General features: G+C 43.2%; 1 protein-coding gene across 8 annotated transcripts in view; it reads left to right on the top strand.

Annotated features, from left to right (window-relative positions):
• MED27 (mediator complex subunit 27) overlaps window positions 1–13,935 on the top strand; it is a 200,939-nt gene that overhangs the window by 60,361 nt on the left and 126,643 nt on the right. For all 8 annotated transcript variants that reach the window (XM_045883406.2, XM_064579670.1, XM_064579668.1 and 5 more), the window contains exon 3: window positions 1,855–1,985. In XM_045883406.2, coding sequence (XP_045739362.1) covers window positions 1,855–1,985 — 131 coding nt within the window. The remainder of the gene's footprint in view (window positions 1–1,854; window positions 1,986–13,935) is intronic.

Genomic DNA, 13,935 nt, shown 5'->3' with positions numbered 1-13,935 from the left:
GTGTCATTACCAGGAACTGTAATGTAGCTGACTCTGCAAAGGAAATCTATGCCTTGAAGGAGCATTTTGAAAAGAAATTGATTCAGAGCTTCAGAGTGAATTACTATTTGTATGTTTAGTTAATTCTAAATAAATGTTTGAAGGACCTTGCTTAATTTGAGAAGGGAAGAAGAAACATACTGGATGTTATAAATGGTCTCAATCCAAATTCTTAGCTTGGCATTTTCACATTTGAATGTTTTATTTACATCTGTTCAAAATTGGAATACCTTTCAAGGATAATTTTATTATTGAGAGATTGATGACAACTCTTAAGATCTACATTACAAAAGTATGGGATTAAAAAAGGAAGATAGCAGTCACTGTCACATGTCAGATTGGATATAAGCTTCACTTGGCAAAGAGTGAGAATGATGAGTTGTATTTTAAAACAAAAGATCCTGGTGGTAGGAGATGAGGGTGGGGGGGCGGGGAGACTGACTGCATTGGGGCACAAGGGAACTTTTGCAGTGATGGACATTGTCTGTACCTGGATTGGGATGGCGGTTTCACAGGTATAGACATTATCATAAATCATCAAACTATACACTTAAAATGTGTGCATTTTATTTATGTAAATTGTAACTCAGTAAGGTGGATTTTTTTTTAAAGTCCTGTTGGGTTTAGAATTAGGCAGTGTTACTTCTCCTTTCCAATAGCGAAATGGAGGTCTAGAGAAGTAAAATGACGTGTCCTGAGTAACTTCGAAGCTCAGCAGTTTGTCCAGAACAAAGCAAAGGATGCAGGCCTGGAGCTCACTGAAAGTATTTTGTGTCCTTAGCGGCACTGTGTTGTTCCAGTTACATGTACACAGAGTGAAACGAACTTCTCCATCCCGTTCTCTTCGGTGAGCCTGTATCCATTTGTATGCTTTGTTGTAAGATATGCTCAGGAGCTTATTCTTATGACTGATACTTGTATCTTCAGCACTGAAGACAGTGGCCCTGTGGTTCCGAATGTTGAGGCTGACCACACGGTGTGTTTCATATATGTTTATGATAGGCCATGTTGTGCTCCCAGTTAATGCAGTAGGCTACCCAGTTATGTGGTTTTTATTATAAGCAAGAGTTCCCAGAACTAATTTGTCTTTAAGGAATTCCTGTGGATCTTCTTATAAAGAATGACATAGGCTTTAAAAAACCATTGATATAAAGCATATATGAAATAGTAGTGAAAAATAAAGAAGAAAGAAAAAATTACTTAAGTTCTGCTACTTAGGAATAGACCGTTAACGGGTTTTTTTTTAAGATTTTATTCTATTTATTTGAGAGAGAGATGCACACACAGGCTGTGCAGGTGAGGGGAGCGGTGGCGGGGGGGAGAATCCCAAGCAGGCTCCCCGCTGAATGTGGAGTCAATGAGGGGCTCTATCTCACAACCCTGAGATCACGACCTGAGCCAGAACCAAGAATCGGATACTTAACCCACTTAGCCACCCAGGTGCCCCTATTACTGTTAATATTTGAGAGACCATCTTTTTAAGTGTCTCTCCGTTTACAATGTAACCTGTTTTTGTTTTTTATTCAACAAAATGATGTCGTAAATTGCTTTCCATATCTTAACCAAGTTCCCAGTTATTGTTGGGCATTCAGGTGGTCGCTGGTTCTCCATCATTAGGTAATGCTGTGATGAACAACCTTGTCTATGCTTCTTTCCGTTTGTCTCAGTAGCTCCTTACAAATACATTCCTTGAAGCAAAATGTTAGCCGCTGCATTTGCCGTGATTTAGAATGTTCTAAGGGGGTAAGATACATCAAGTATTGGCCTCCGTTTATCAAATGGTATTTTTCTTCCCCTTTTGTTTTGTTTGTGCAGTTGCAGTACCATGCAGGTCTGGCGTCTGGCCTTTTGAATCAACAGTCCTTGAAACGCTCTGCTAACCAGATGGGAGTATCTGCTAAACGGAGACCAAAGGCTCAGCCCACGACTCTTGTCTTACCACCTCAGTAAGTAATGGGTTTGAAACAGTTCTTTTGTCCTGGGTGAACTCTCCTTGGTGCTTGTTTTTGGTGAATGGAAAGTTATTTTTTGTGAAATTGTTCTTCCTTTTGCCAAGGTACCTGCTAAGATTAGAAACCCAGCACACAGGTAACATCTTTTTGCATAGATCTTAAGTGAAGCAGTGATGATGAGCTTTGTAATTGACATACTTTGTGTAACTTTTCCACCTAGGATTTAAAGCTACCTCCTAGCCTTTTCTTTATTTCCTTGTCATAGTCGCAAAGTTGGCAGAGCCTAAGTACGGTTGTCCTTATTTCACCGATGAGACAGCTGAGGAGCACATTTTGATAAGCTGCAGGCCGCCTAGAGAATCTGGGGGAGCTGGGATTCGAGTCGTGCTAGGCTCACTTGTTCTCTTTTAAACTCGTAAAATGTGAGCCCTTCTTTTTCCTAGTAGGAGAGAGAAGAGATACTGTGAGGTTCAGAAATGTACAGCATGGTGATTGTTTTCACATGTGCACACCTCCACGTAGCTCCACCCAGATCAGGCCACGTGGCCACCGCTTCCAGAAGCCCTAGAGGGCTCCTCCCCATGTTCCCAGTCTGTACACTTGCTGCCTCCCTACCCAGGTTTAGCACTGTTCCACCTTCTTTGAACGATTGATTTTTACCTGTTCTTGAACTTCATATCATTGGAATCACACAATATGTAATCTTTTATTATCAGCTCTTTTTCACCCAGCATAATGTCTATTATATTTGTCCAGGTTGTTTGTTCTTTTTTGTTGCTATGTAATATTCTTTCGATTATGCCACAAGGGATTCATCCATTTACCTGTTGGGTTATTTTGTGCTAGAAGCCCTGGTAGATGAAGGCCAGGGCTCACTCTGTGTGGAATCAGAGATGTGAACACACCAGTCTTTGCTGATAGCTTCCCTGTGAGCATGCACACTCCCCTGAGCAAGGCCATACTCCCAAACGGCTTGGCTGGGACTTTAGACATGTTCCCTAGCCTGTCCTGCCCTCCTATTGTACCCTCTTTTGGTTACATGCTCAGTTACAAACTACAGCTGACACCTTGAACAATGCAGGGGTCATGGGCACAGTCGAAGATCTGTGTATCTGTGTATTACTTTTGGTTCCCCCCAAACTTAACTACTGATAGCCTAATAGTGACTAGAAGCCTACAGATAACATAAACAGTCGATTAACAGGTATTTTGTATGTTAAGTGTATTATATACTCTATTCTTAGAATAAAATAAGCTAGAAAAAAGAAAATGTTATTAGGAAAATTAAAAGGAAGAGAAAATACATTTATAGTACTGTATTGACAAAAATATCATATATAAAGTGGACCCGTGCATTTCCAGCCTGTTCAGGGATCAGCTGTACATTTTAAAATTTCCAGTCCAGAGGAATGTTTCCAGGTGAGACTCAGTTGTTTGCCTTTATGCAAGATTTCACTTATTTTCTGTTTGATTAGCAAATATTGTACCTGCTATCTGCAGGCACTGTCCTAGGCTGTGGAGGATACAATTGTGAGCAACACAGATGTGGTCCCACCTTCCTGAAGCTTTTTTTTGCTGGGGAAAGAAGACCAAAAAAAAAAAAAAACCCAAAAAGCCCTAAACAAATTAACAAATTAATAATTTCCGGTTGTGATTGGTGCTTAGAAAGGAACACATAGGGTAGTGAGGGATGGGATTGGGGAAACTGCTTAGACCGTGTGGTCAGAGGCCTCTCCAAGGAGAAGACGTTAGGTGGAGAGAGGCCAGCAGAGAGCTGGGAGGTCACGGAGGATGCCTCAAGATCTTTTCCCTCATCACTGGACACTCGCACCACCATTTCTGTGATTTTTCAGGCTTTCTTCACAATTAACATTTGCTTCCAGGAGAAGAGGAGCATAACCAACCAGCCTCCAACAAGTTATTTTTTGCCTGCCGCATGCACAGGTGCACGGTTTTCAGACACTTGGAGTGATGCAAAGCGGAGAATTTTCACTGTTTGGTAGAAGGCTTCTGAAGGAACATTATCTGTTGTTTCTCATATGTTGATTTGGTGATTCTGCAAATCTCCAACTTTCAGCTCTCCAAAGTCTAATGGGCCTTGTAACTTGTCATTTTCCCTGCATGGATTGTCTACCGAGGCAAGATGTTTGGTGAGAAGTGAAAGACTTTCTAATGGTCCCATTAGACTGGAGCCAAAAAGTGTTTGTTGCTAACTCTCTCTTGACAAAAGACAGCTCTTAGTCCATCTGTTCACCATTTGTTCATTTGCATTGGCTTGAAACCTGTTTACAGGTGACATGCTATTATGAGGACACTTAGAAACTATTTTAAGCACCAAGGCAATCAACAGACTCTGTTCTCATGCCAAAAAAAAAAAAAAGGTGTTCACAACTGTCATTATAAATTTATAATAAATCACTCAAAATACTTAGTTTCAAAGAGAAAAGTGGTTACTGTGTCCTAAGAATACAACGTCGGAATGATTTCCTATACTTAGTAGCCTGTCTCCTGTGAAAATTGACTGCTGCCTTTTCACATCATTGAGCTTTTGGGGCTCATGCTATTGTGGATCCCTTCAAAGACCTGTCCAGTAGGCAGGATCTATAGCTAAAGGACCTTCAGTGCACTTTTATTGAGCACCTACTATGTGCTTCTTATTGTGGTAGAGTCAGGAATAGAAATACCAGCAAGACAAAGCTGCTGGACTAATTGAATCCAAAAATTTTTAAATTAAAACATAGGCCACTAGTAATATATACATATTGTAGACCTTGAACAAACCAAAGATGACACGAAAGGAAAACATAATAATACTGTCACACAGAGAAAGTTATTGCTAAGGTTTTGATGGATATTGTCCTCAACTTTTTCTATGCATATATAATGTTTAAAAACAAGAAACAACCTCCAAAAGGGATTATATTGTAATGTTCTGTATGACATCTCAACATTTATTGAATGTAGTTGTTAGACTTGAAGGTCATGTAATTTTATCTATGGAGCATTTAAATTTGCATATTAATCAGCCATGTTGTGGCTGTATTCTGTAGAACAGTGCTAATTACAAAATTTGTATTACAAGCGTGACATGACCATAAAAACTTTGTCATTAAGGAAATCCCTTATAAAACAACACCCAAACCCTCCAGGACTGGTGCATTAGTCATCTATTGCTGCATAACAGATCGCCCCAAAACATGGTGATTTGACAACAGTAAACATGATCTCTCACATTTTTCGTGGCTCAGGAATCTGAGAGTGGCTTGGCTGCATGGTTCTGGCTCAGTCTCTCAGAAGATTGCAATCAGATATCAGCCAGAAATGCAATCATCTGAAGGTTGGACTGAGGTTTGGAGGTCTTGTCCAGGGTAACTCGCTCACATGGCAGGCAAGTTGGTGCTGGCTGTTGACAAGAGACCTCAGTCCCTCTCCACAGGAGGCTTGAGTACCCTCATGACTTGCGGGTGACTTCTCCCAGAGCAAGCCATCTCAGAGAATGAGAGCCAGGCAGAGTCGATCCTTTTTATGACCTAGCCTCCAAAGGCACAGCATCCATTCCACCCCATTCTGTTAGTTAGAAATGAGTCACTAAGTCTGACTGATGTTTAAGGGGAAGGGATGAGGCTCTCCCTTTTGAAAGGAGGATTATCAAAAAATTTGTGGATGTTTTTTAAAACCACCGCAGTTGCCAATGAGGAGAGTCATTGCACAGAGGGAAGAAGGGTTGAGCCTGTAAGCCCCATTCACTTATTTATTCGGCAAATTATTTACTCAGGGCCTACAGGTGTTTGGTCCTATGCTCTGTGCTGGGGATTTGGAGATGCATAAGATAGAATTTGGCTTTCACGAAGCTCTGAGCAGAAACAGAGGAACAAACAAGTAGCAGGGAATCCTAGTAATGTGTGCCAAGTCCTAATGACATGATCCCAGAATGCTCAAGAAGGCCACAGGCAGGGCGCTGAGAGAGATCCACGCTTAGGGAGGCCTAGCCAAACTTCACTGAATTTCTCCACTGCCAGGTGAAAGACGGAAGCCTGACTTTATTAAGAGAGCTTCATGCTTTCTCACATTGGCTTACAGGATTCTAAGGAAAGGGTTTATTTCTCCATGGAGGAAACCAGTGGAGGACCAGTGCTGGGCCCCATACTCACCCTCCTCTGGACCTCTGTTGATGCAGTGACAGACGGGTTTCTGCATTGGCTCATGTCAGCATCTGGATGGCAGTAAGTCTGCCACAGCAAAACCCCTGGCTCTGCCTAAGTGTGCTGAGACCACAGGCATGGCGAGAATGCAGGAGATTTGTGCAGGTGTTTGTTTTTAAAATGCAGTTGGCTTGAACAGCAGTAGTCTTTGAATTGACTCTGATTCTCCCCTGAATTCCCATAGGATTAGTGATTCATGGGATTAATGATTCATATCTTTCTCCTCCCCCAAAGAAGCTTGTAAGAAGACAAAGATGCTGTTCGTAATGAAAGATCTTTTATCACGTGTTAGCATTCAGAGCGCACTGACGAAGCCACCTCACTTCTGTGATTCCCGAATGGCCGTGTTGAGTCTGTTGCGAAAAGGGCCCGGTCGTTTTCAGAAAGGAGCTGTGTCCCCTGTTCCTGGGTAAACATTATCAGGTCTTGCCCCTTGTAGGAATGAGATCAGCTAAGAGTGGCTGTCTTACTTGATTGATCTGCAAGTTGCCTATTGAGATATCTGTGTATTTAATACATGTCAGATGTGCCCATGTTTACTTGTGCTTTCTTAGATAACAATCTTACATTCACGACACATTGTTCAGCCTGCTTTTCTGTTAACATCGATACGGGTTTTGATCCATATCGTCAGGCCGAATGGCCTGGGACACCTGGCGGTGGCCTGATGAAGTGCTGACTCTCGGTGGCAGCGAGGTTCTTACTTCGCACACAGAGATCTCATTTAGATTCGAGGGGAAAAATTGTTCTACAGAAAGGTTATTTTTAAAAGTATTACCCCATCCAGCCCCTGGAAGTTGTGGGGACAGGCAGTTTCTTCTGTGTCGAGTTATCCTTCGTGAAAAGGTCCTGCCGGCTCAATTAAGGGCACTTTTCCTTTCATAGGCTACCTGTCCTCTGGACACTCGGGAGGCACTGTCCATGCTCCCAGCCAGGGACAGCCCTTCCTCTCCCCTAGTAGGTCCACGCTCGCTCTTAGCTACTCCAGGCCATTCGTCTCCTGGTCTTCTCTCTCTCCCACACCGTCAGGATTCCCCTTTCTCCTGGCTCATTCCTGGTAGTACGCAAACACGCTTACCCACACCCTCCTCCCGTGGGAACACCCGGCTCATAATCCCACTTCTTCCAGCTCCCAGCTCCTCTCTCTCGACAGCAGGACTCCTGGAAAGAGTTGACTTCTCTCCAGTTTCTCGATCAGGCCACCACTGTTCTAATTTCTATCCCTATACCCTAGTCTTGCCTCTTTTAGAACTCCACATAAATGGAGTCCTGCGGAACATATTTTCTTTCCGGTTTCTTTTGCTCCACATGATATTTTGGAGATTCATTTATGTTGTATATGTCAGTGGCTCGTTCCATTTTATCACTGAGTGGTATTCCTTGATGTTCTTTGGAGTCTTCCAGTACCATTTCCTCAACATTTTGCATCTGTTTCAGTATTATCTACCACCTTTCAGAGTGCAGGGAGTCTTCATGCTCCTGTTCTTGAATGACCTACCTCAGGTTTGAGTAACAAAAACACCACCACCAAAACAGCATGCAGGACAAGCGTTGCTGGAAAGAAATGCCACCAGTTCGGGAGGTAGCAGGGATAATGACACGGCGTGTGCACCTCGGGGTTCCAGTGTTTGAACAACAGATTGCCTTCGGTAGGACCTCTAATTTGGCTATGGGAGTTTAACTGACAGAGGCTCATTTTCTGCCAGCGCCTTGCACACTAATTCCCAGGAAGATCATCGACTTGAAATTACACATGGTGCTTATACACATGATTGGATTCTTTCCAAGATGTGTGGTAAATGCCGCTTCTGTTCTTGAAAGGCAGAGGCTGTTGTCTTTTGCTTAATGTGAAACCAACAGGAATCACGGAGAGCAAAGCAGTGGCATAAATCTGTCCTTGGCAATAGTGATGAATGAGGGTGGGAGCTTCTTGGGGTCATTGATGTTGAAACCGAGCAAGGCGAATGTTTGCCAGGACAAAGTGCAGTAAGCCCAGAGCCTCTTCCTGTAGCTTCCTGGCCATTACATCATTATCTTTTCTGTTGCTGATTTTCAAGACATTTTTTTTTTTTTTACGTGTTTTTTTCTTTCGACCACACAGATATCAACCTCCAGGGTTCTATAGTTGCTATCCCATTACAGAAACCTTGGTACAGATGTTTGAGTAGTGACTGCAGATGCACTTCCTTGCAGGGACCTAATTTTCTTCCTGATTACTTGAGCTTGTTTTGCCTTATGAGGATCTTGATATTTGGTTGAGGGCAGAATTTGGCTCTATGCTGATAAGTTTATATTAAATTCTTCAACGTAGATGATGATGGGAGCCCTGAACAAGAATATTCGACATCTCTTTTTGCTGGAGTTTAGCTTGCCTCTGAGCAGACCAACAGTGACTAAACCATGAACGAGGAGCACCCTGGTTCATTGCCACGAGCTTTAGAAACGCAGAGCGTTGTATCCTGAATCCCTTTCTGCGGGGATGCTCATTCCACGGGCTGACTCTTCCCGAGCTTGGGCTGCTGAGCAGAGCAGGCTGCCTGTATGGCATGTCCCCAAGAGGAGGTAGAGGATTTTGCAGCTGTGAGTTTTGGAAAAGTCATCAAAACTTGAGTAGGAACTCACTAAATCCTTCTTTCCCCTACTGGCAAGTACTAAGTAACAATATTCATTAAATACCACTGAGAGGCTGTGTAATAAAGAAATAATCCCAGGCCTTGGTGGCTGTAACTCTCCAGAAGAGTTGAAATTGAGAATATAATTAAAGATTAAAACATTGTTTGCATTCTAGAACATGGAGAAATCTTTGTCTCCATTGCGGGACCATATTAATAAGGAAGAGATCAGTTTCCAATAACAAGCACGGCAGAAGCTCATTTTATTCACATCAGTCGTGTTTAAGCTGTCTGACTCAGTGCCACTCTTGCCTTTTCCCTACAAGACTGGCGCTGCCTCTAAGAACAGTGAGAGGTACCGGCCCCATCTCAGAAAAACGTATCGACATCTCTTCAGGGTCCTGAGTTTGCATAGGAATGTGCACACAGCAAGGGTTACCTTACCTGCACGCGGGTCTTCAATCCTGTAATTCGTTGTCTCCCTCTGTTTCGTCAACAAAATTTTCAGCTAGTTTTCCCTATGAAGGTTAAAAGGTTGGGAGAAAGCTAGTGTACCTGGCTCTTGTAAGGTTTTATGATTGTGACTAGGAAAGTGGGGAGAATCCTGTCAGGCCAGCATGCCAGCGGCAGAAAGAAACCCTCCGTAGTCAGAGCTCCGTGCAGCGGGGCCGGGAAGAGTCCGGGCCTTGCCCGATTGCATTGTAAAACTTTAACTGCCCAAGCACCATTTCATCTGCTCCCTCTGCTTTTTTGTTGCTGCTCACTTTGTTTTCTATTTGCCTGGAAATAGAATCCAAAGGCATTTTCAGGCCAACGGTGCAGAATAGTCTTCCTGCGTGTCCAGTCCACACTATTGCCTCGCCCTCCTCCTTCTTCAGAGTCCCTCGTTGGGGGGTTCGGAGGAGACACACTCCGTGATGGTTCTTGCAGTGTCCTTTCTCGTGTGTTTTATGTGCTCGTGTTATTGGCAGGCAGAGAAGGGAAGCGTGTCTCTCAGTCTGTCACTGACTGGGGAAAGAAAAATGTGGTCCAGTGACTGGGCAGGAAGAAACCTTCAACTTGTAACCGCTGTGACGCTTGACTTTGTGGCTCTTCCGTGGCATTTGCCACTCACTGTCTGCCTTGTGTTTTGGTTAGACTGGAAACTCCTTGGGAACTAGGGCTCCTTGCCTCTCCTTTCCTGCCTGGGCTTGTCTCAGGTGCTGAGGGCTGAACGAGCATGTCCTCTGGGCTAGTTCCCCTCTATGCTACCCTCCAGCCCCTGCCCACTGGCCGGTAAGGCTGAGAACATCTTTCTACCAGATGTTTACTGCTCATGGCTCTTAGTAAATTGAAAGTATAAGCATTGGGTATTTAGATGGCTGGGAACCAGGTGCCATTTGGACCGACAGAAATATCTCCGGGGGAGGATTTGGAGGTGCTGGTCTGGCCCTGCTGAGTGAGGATGGATAGGATTGGATCTGGAGGCTTGGGTAGCAAGCAGGACCTGCAAGCCAGGCTGAGGCCTTGTAGTGCGCTCCCACAGGGAACAGCAGGCCCTGGGGGCTCATGAGCAGGGGCCGATGTGTGGAAAGGGGTATATTAGGAAGATTAATCAAGTAGCAGAATGCAGATAAATTTGTAGCTGTTTAAAAGATAATTGGTTCATGTTACTTATCTAAAACCCTCTCTTTGGGCAGGAGAAAAATCTCTGGGAGAAATAAACGAGGAATCCCTCATAAATATTAATGTAAAAATCTGTCTGTGGAGAATAAATATAGGGACATTTTGTTTTAAATGCTCTATGTCGTTGTGCTTCATTAGCATATATGTTGTAAAAGATCCTTTTCTCCCCTCGAGAGAACCATATTTAGTTTTACTAATAGCCGCACGCTGAAATCTGTAGCTTGTCAGGATTGTCATACTTTCGATGGACAGAACTACTCTGCTCTCCTGCTTCAGCCAGAGGGTTTCCATACTCAGAAGTGCTGGCCCCTGGCAGGAAGCCAGTAGGAAGTCCTGGATCCTGTCTTATTAGCTAGACCCTCCGTCTGGACCTTTGCTTCCTGCTGTCTGGTCCCCTACTGTGTGTGTGTGTGCACATATGTGCGGGCGTGTGCATGTGTGTGTGTTTATACTTGTCACTCTGTAAGCATTGACCAAGCACTTTCTACAGGCTAGGTGTTTGCTTGATCAGGCTGGAACTCTAAAAGTGCAGAAGTCATGCTGTCTATAAACAGAGGAGAAATAAAATGAGTTCTACTTGAAGCATGTTAAGTTGGAGGAGCTCATAGGTCTTGAGTGAAATGATATGATGGACCTGTGTTAAGATACTCCATCCTCCCCTTTCTCAGAAGTGTGTGTGTTGGGGCAGGGATGGGGGTGGGGAGAATGTGATAAAACTTAGCTACTAACTGTTGAAACTGGGGGAAGAGAGCACGATACTGTTGATGAGCTCATTATACTGTTTTATCTACTTTTATGTGTATTTGAACATTTTCACATTTAAAATGTAGGTCTGGAACTTGGATTGTTGTTGAAGAAATAGTTTTGGTAATCAGCTCCTTAGGGGTGGTAGGGGAAGTCTCAAGAGTAGATAGAATCTGCCAGGGGTCGAGGAGGGAGACCAGAGGAGGCCGGCAGGAGGAGTCGGGGAGGAGTCCTGCCACCCCGCGCTCCCTGCCCATCTTGGTGGCACTTGAGCCCCTTACTGCCTGGTTCTGGTCCTGGCCTCGTTCTCAGCTCATCTGTCCCATGTTTATCTCAGACCTGGTATGACATAGACGAGAATTTAAGTCTCATGTCTTCCACAGATACTGAATCAAAGAGAAATTGCATAAAATAGGAAACTATAATAAAGAACTTGGCCATTAAGCACCAAGTCAAATGTGGCAGCCTGCAGAATCAGTTTAAAAATTGTATTTCATTGTATCCGCTAATTGCATTTCTCCTTTACAAGGTGATTTTGTCCAGGAAGACAGCTGTCTAGTGTGGTTATGACATCACTCTGGCCATTACTGGCGAAGGAAGAGAAGAAATGGGTGGTTGTGTAGTACAGCTCATCAGATAGAAGCTGGATCTTTTTTTCCCCTCTTTGGATTTTTTTAATCCATTTTTGCATAGCAAAGAGCCGGAGTCTCAGGATTGTTAATATTTCACACTATATCATTCCCATCTAACGCTGTTGGGAACTGAAACTTTTTTTTTTTTTAAGTCTTTCTGTTCTTAATGGAAAGTAATTTTGGTGGTCTCTTGATATGTATCTCTTTTTCTTTCTCTCTCTCTGTCATGTAGGCTATCAGTAACCCATAGATTTTGGCCCAGAAAGTCCCTATTTAGGGTTATAAGTGATCAAGAAGCAGTGAGCCAGTTTCTCTGTTCACTTGTGCCAAAAACTGTTCTATAACCTCTAACAAGTACAGTGACCTCAGTAACATGAGAATAGGCATGAGTAGGAAATGGCTTTGTCTCTTAGCTTGAGGCTTTTAGGGCAGGGTGAATTTTAATGATTTTGATCGGGTGATACTAGTCACTCTGATAGTCCTCATTCAGGAATTTTTAATAAGAAAATGTGAAAAAACCCGTTTCAGCGGAGACTGTACTTCCTGAGACGCTAGGTAGATCATCTCCCCAAGTCTGTGTAGTTGTGTCATTGTCTTTCTCTTCAGAAGCAGTTTCTCAGCCTAGATTAAGCTCTGAGCTCAGGCCTGCTGGTCCTTGGGATGAGCTGTCAAGGTCAGTTCTCACTCTGGGGACATTCTGCTAGCTGGGTAGTACAGGCATACCTCAGGGGTATTGCAGGTTTGGTTCTCGACCACCGCAATAAGGTGAATATTGTGCTAAAGTGAATCAAATGAAAATTCTGGTTTCCCAGTTCATATAAAAATTATGTTTACACTATACTGTAGTTCTATTAAGTGTACAATAACATTATCTAAGAACAGCGCACATACCTTAACTAAAAAATGCTTTATTGCTAAAGAATGCTAACTATTATCTGAGCTTTCAGCAAGTCGTAATCACTGATCACAGATCACCGTAATGAATATAATGCTAATGAAAAAGCTTGAAATATTGCAAGAGTTACCAAAATGTGATACAGAAACATGAAGTGAGTAAATGCTGTTAGAAAAATGGCACTGATAAACTTGCTTGATGCAGGGTTGCCACCAACCTTCAATTTGGAAAAAGTACAATAGAGAGTGCAGTCAAACGAGGTAGGCCTGTAGTGGACTCAGTGGGCTCCCAGGCGGAGGGACCAGCCAGCCACATGTGGGTACCCCACCCTTCCCCGGAGATGAGGGGGCCTTTTAAGCAGTGATTCCCAGCCCTGGCTGCACATTAGAATCATATGAGGAGCTCTTCGAGGGCCAAAGCCCCATCATCGATACATTTAAACAGCTCCCAGGAAGATTCCTGTTTACATCTGAGATTCAGAAACACTGCTTCAGGAGGGGGTGTAAGGAGCACTCCAGGGTTGGGGGGATCTGGGAAAACCATCATCAGAACATCTCTAGATCAGGGGGAATGACTGTTGTGGGGAGACTTGGCAGAGCTTATTGCTTATGGCTTAATGCCACAGTTGGGAACCTGTTAGAATTTAAAACTCAGAAGAAGGTGGATCCTAACTTGGTTGCTTCCTCCATCAGCTCGCAGATGGGCCCAGTGCTGCCAGTATGTTTCCCTGACCAGTTTTAGCTTGTGACCCTTGGGTCCACAGAAAAGACAGTCTGGTAATGTTTTGCTTTTTTCCTTTTGATAGATATTTTATTTTATATTGTGGTTTGGTTCCTCTAGTTAAATTAGTATCTCTAAGCATGTTGCATTGTCATTAAAAACACTTTTAAATTTTTTATGTAAATCAGAACTATACAATTCAGTTTGTTGCAAATTTGATGTGTAGTTTTTTTGTCTTTACATTTTTAACAGTGTATAAAAGTGTATAAAATTTGACATATGTATATACCTGTGAAATCATTGCCTTACTTACCATTATAAGATAATGAACATATTCTTCACCCTGAAAGTTTCCTCATGCCCCTCTATGATTCTGCTCACTAGGCACCTCTATCCCCAGGTAACTACTGGGCTGCTTTTTTGTCACTGTAGATTAATTTACATTTTCGAGAAGTTTATATAAGTGGGATAATA

Source organism: Mirounga angustirostris, unplaced genomic scaffold (assembly GCF_029215605.1).
Source record: "Mirounga angustirostris isolate CCGP_5_RB_7025 unplaced genomic scaffold, mMirAng1.0.hap1 SCAF_15, whole genome shotgun sequence".
NCBI lineage: Eukaryota > Metazoa > Chordata > Mammalia > Carnivora > Phocidae > Mirounga > Mirounga angustirostris.
The sequence above is the reverse complement of the archived record's forward strand: the minus strand, read 5'-3'. Positions and strand labels throughout refer to the sequence as shown.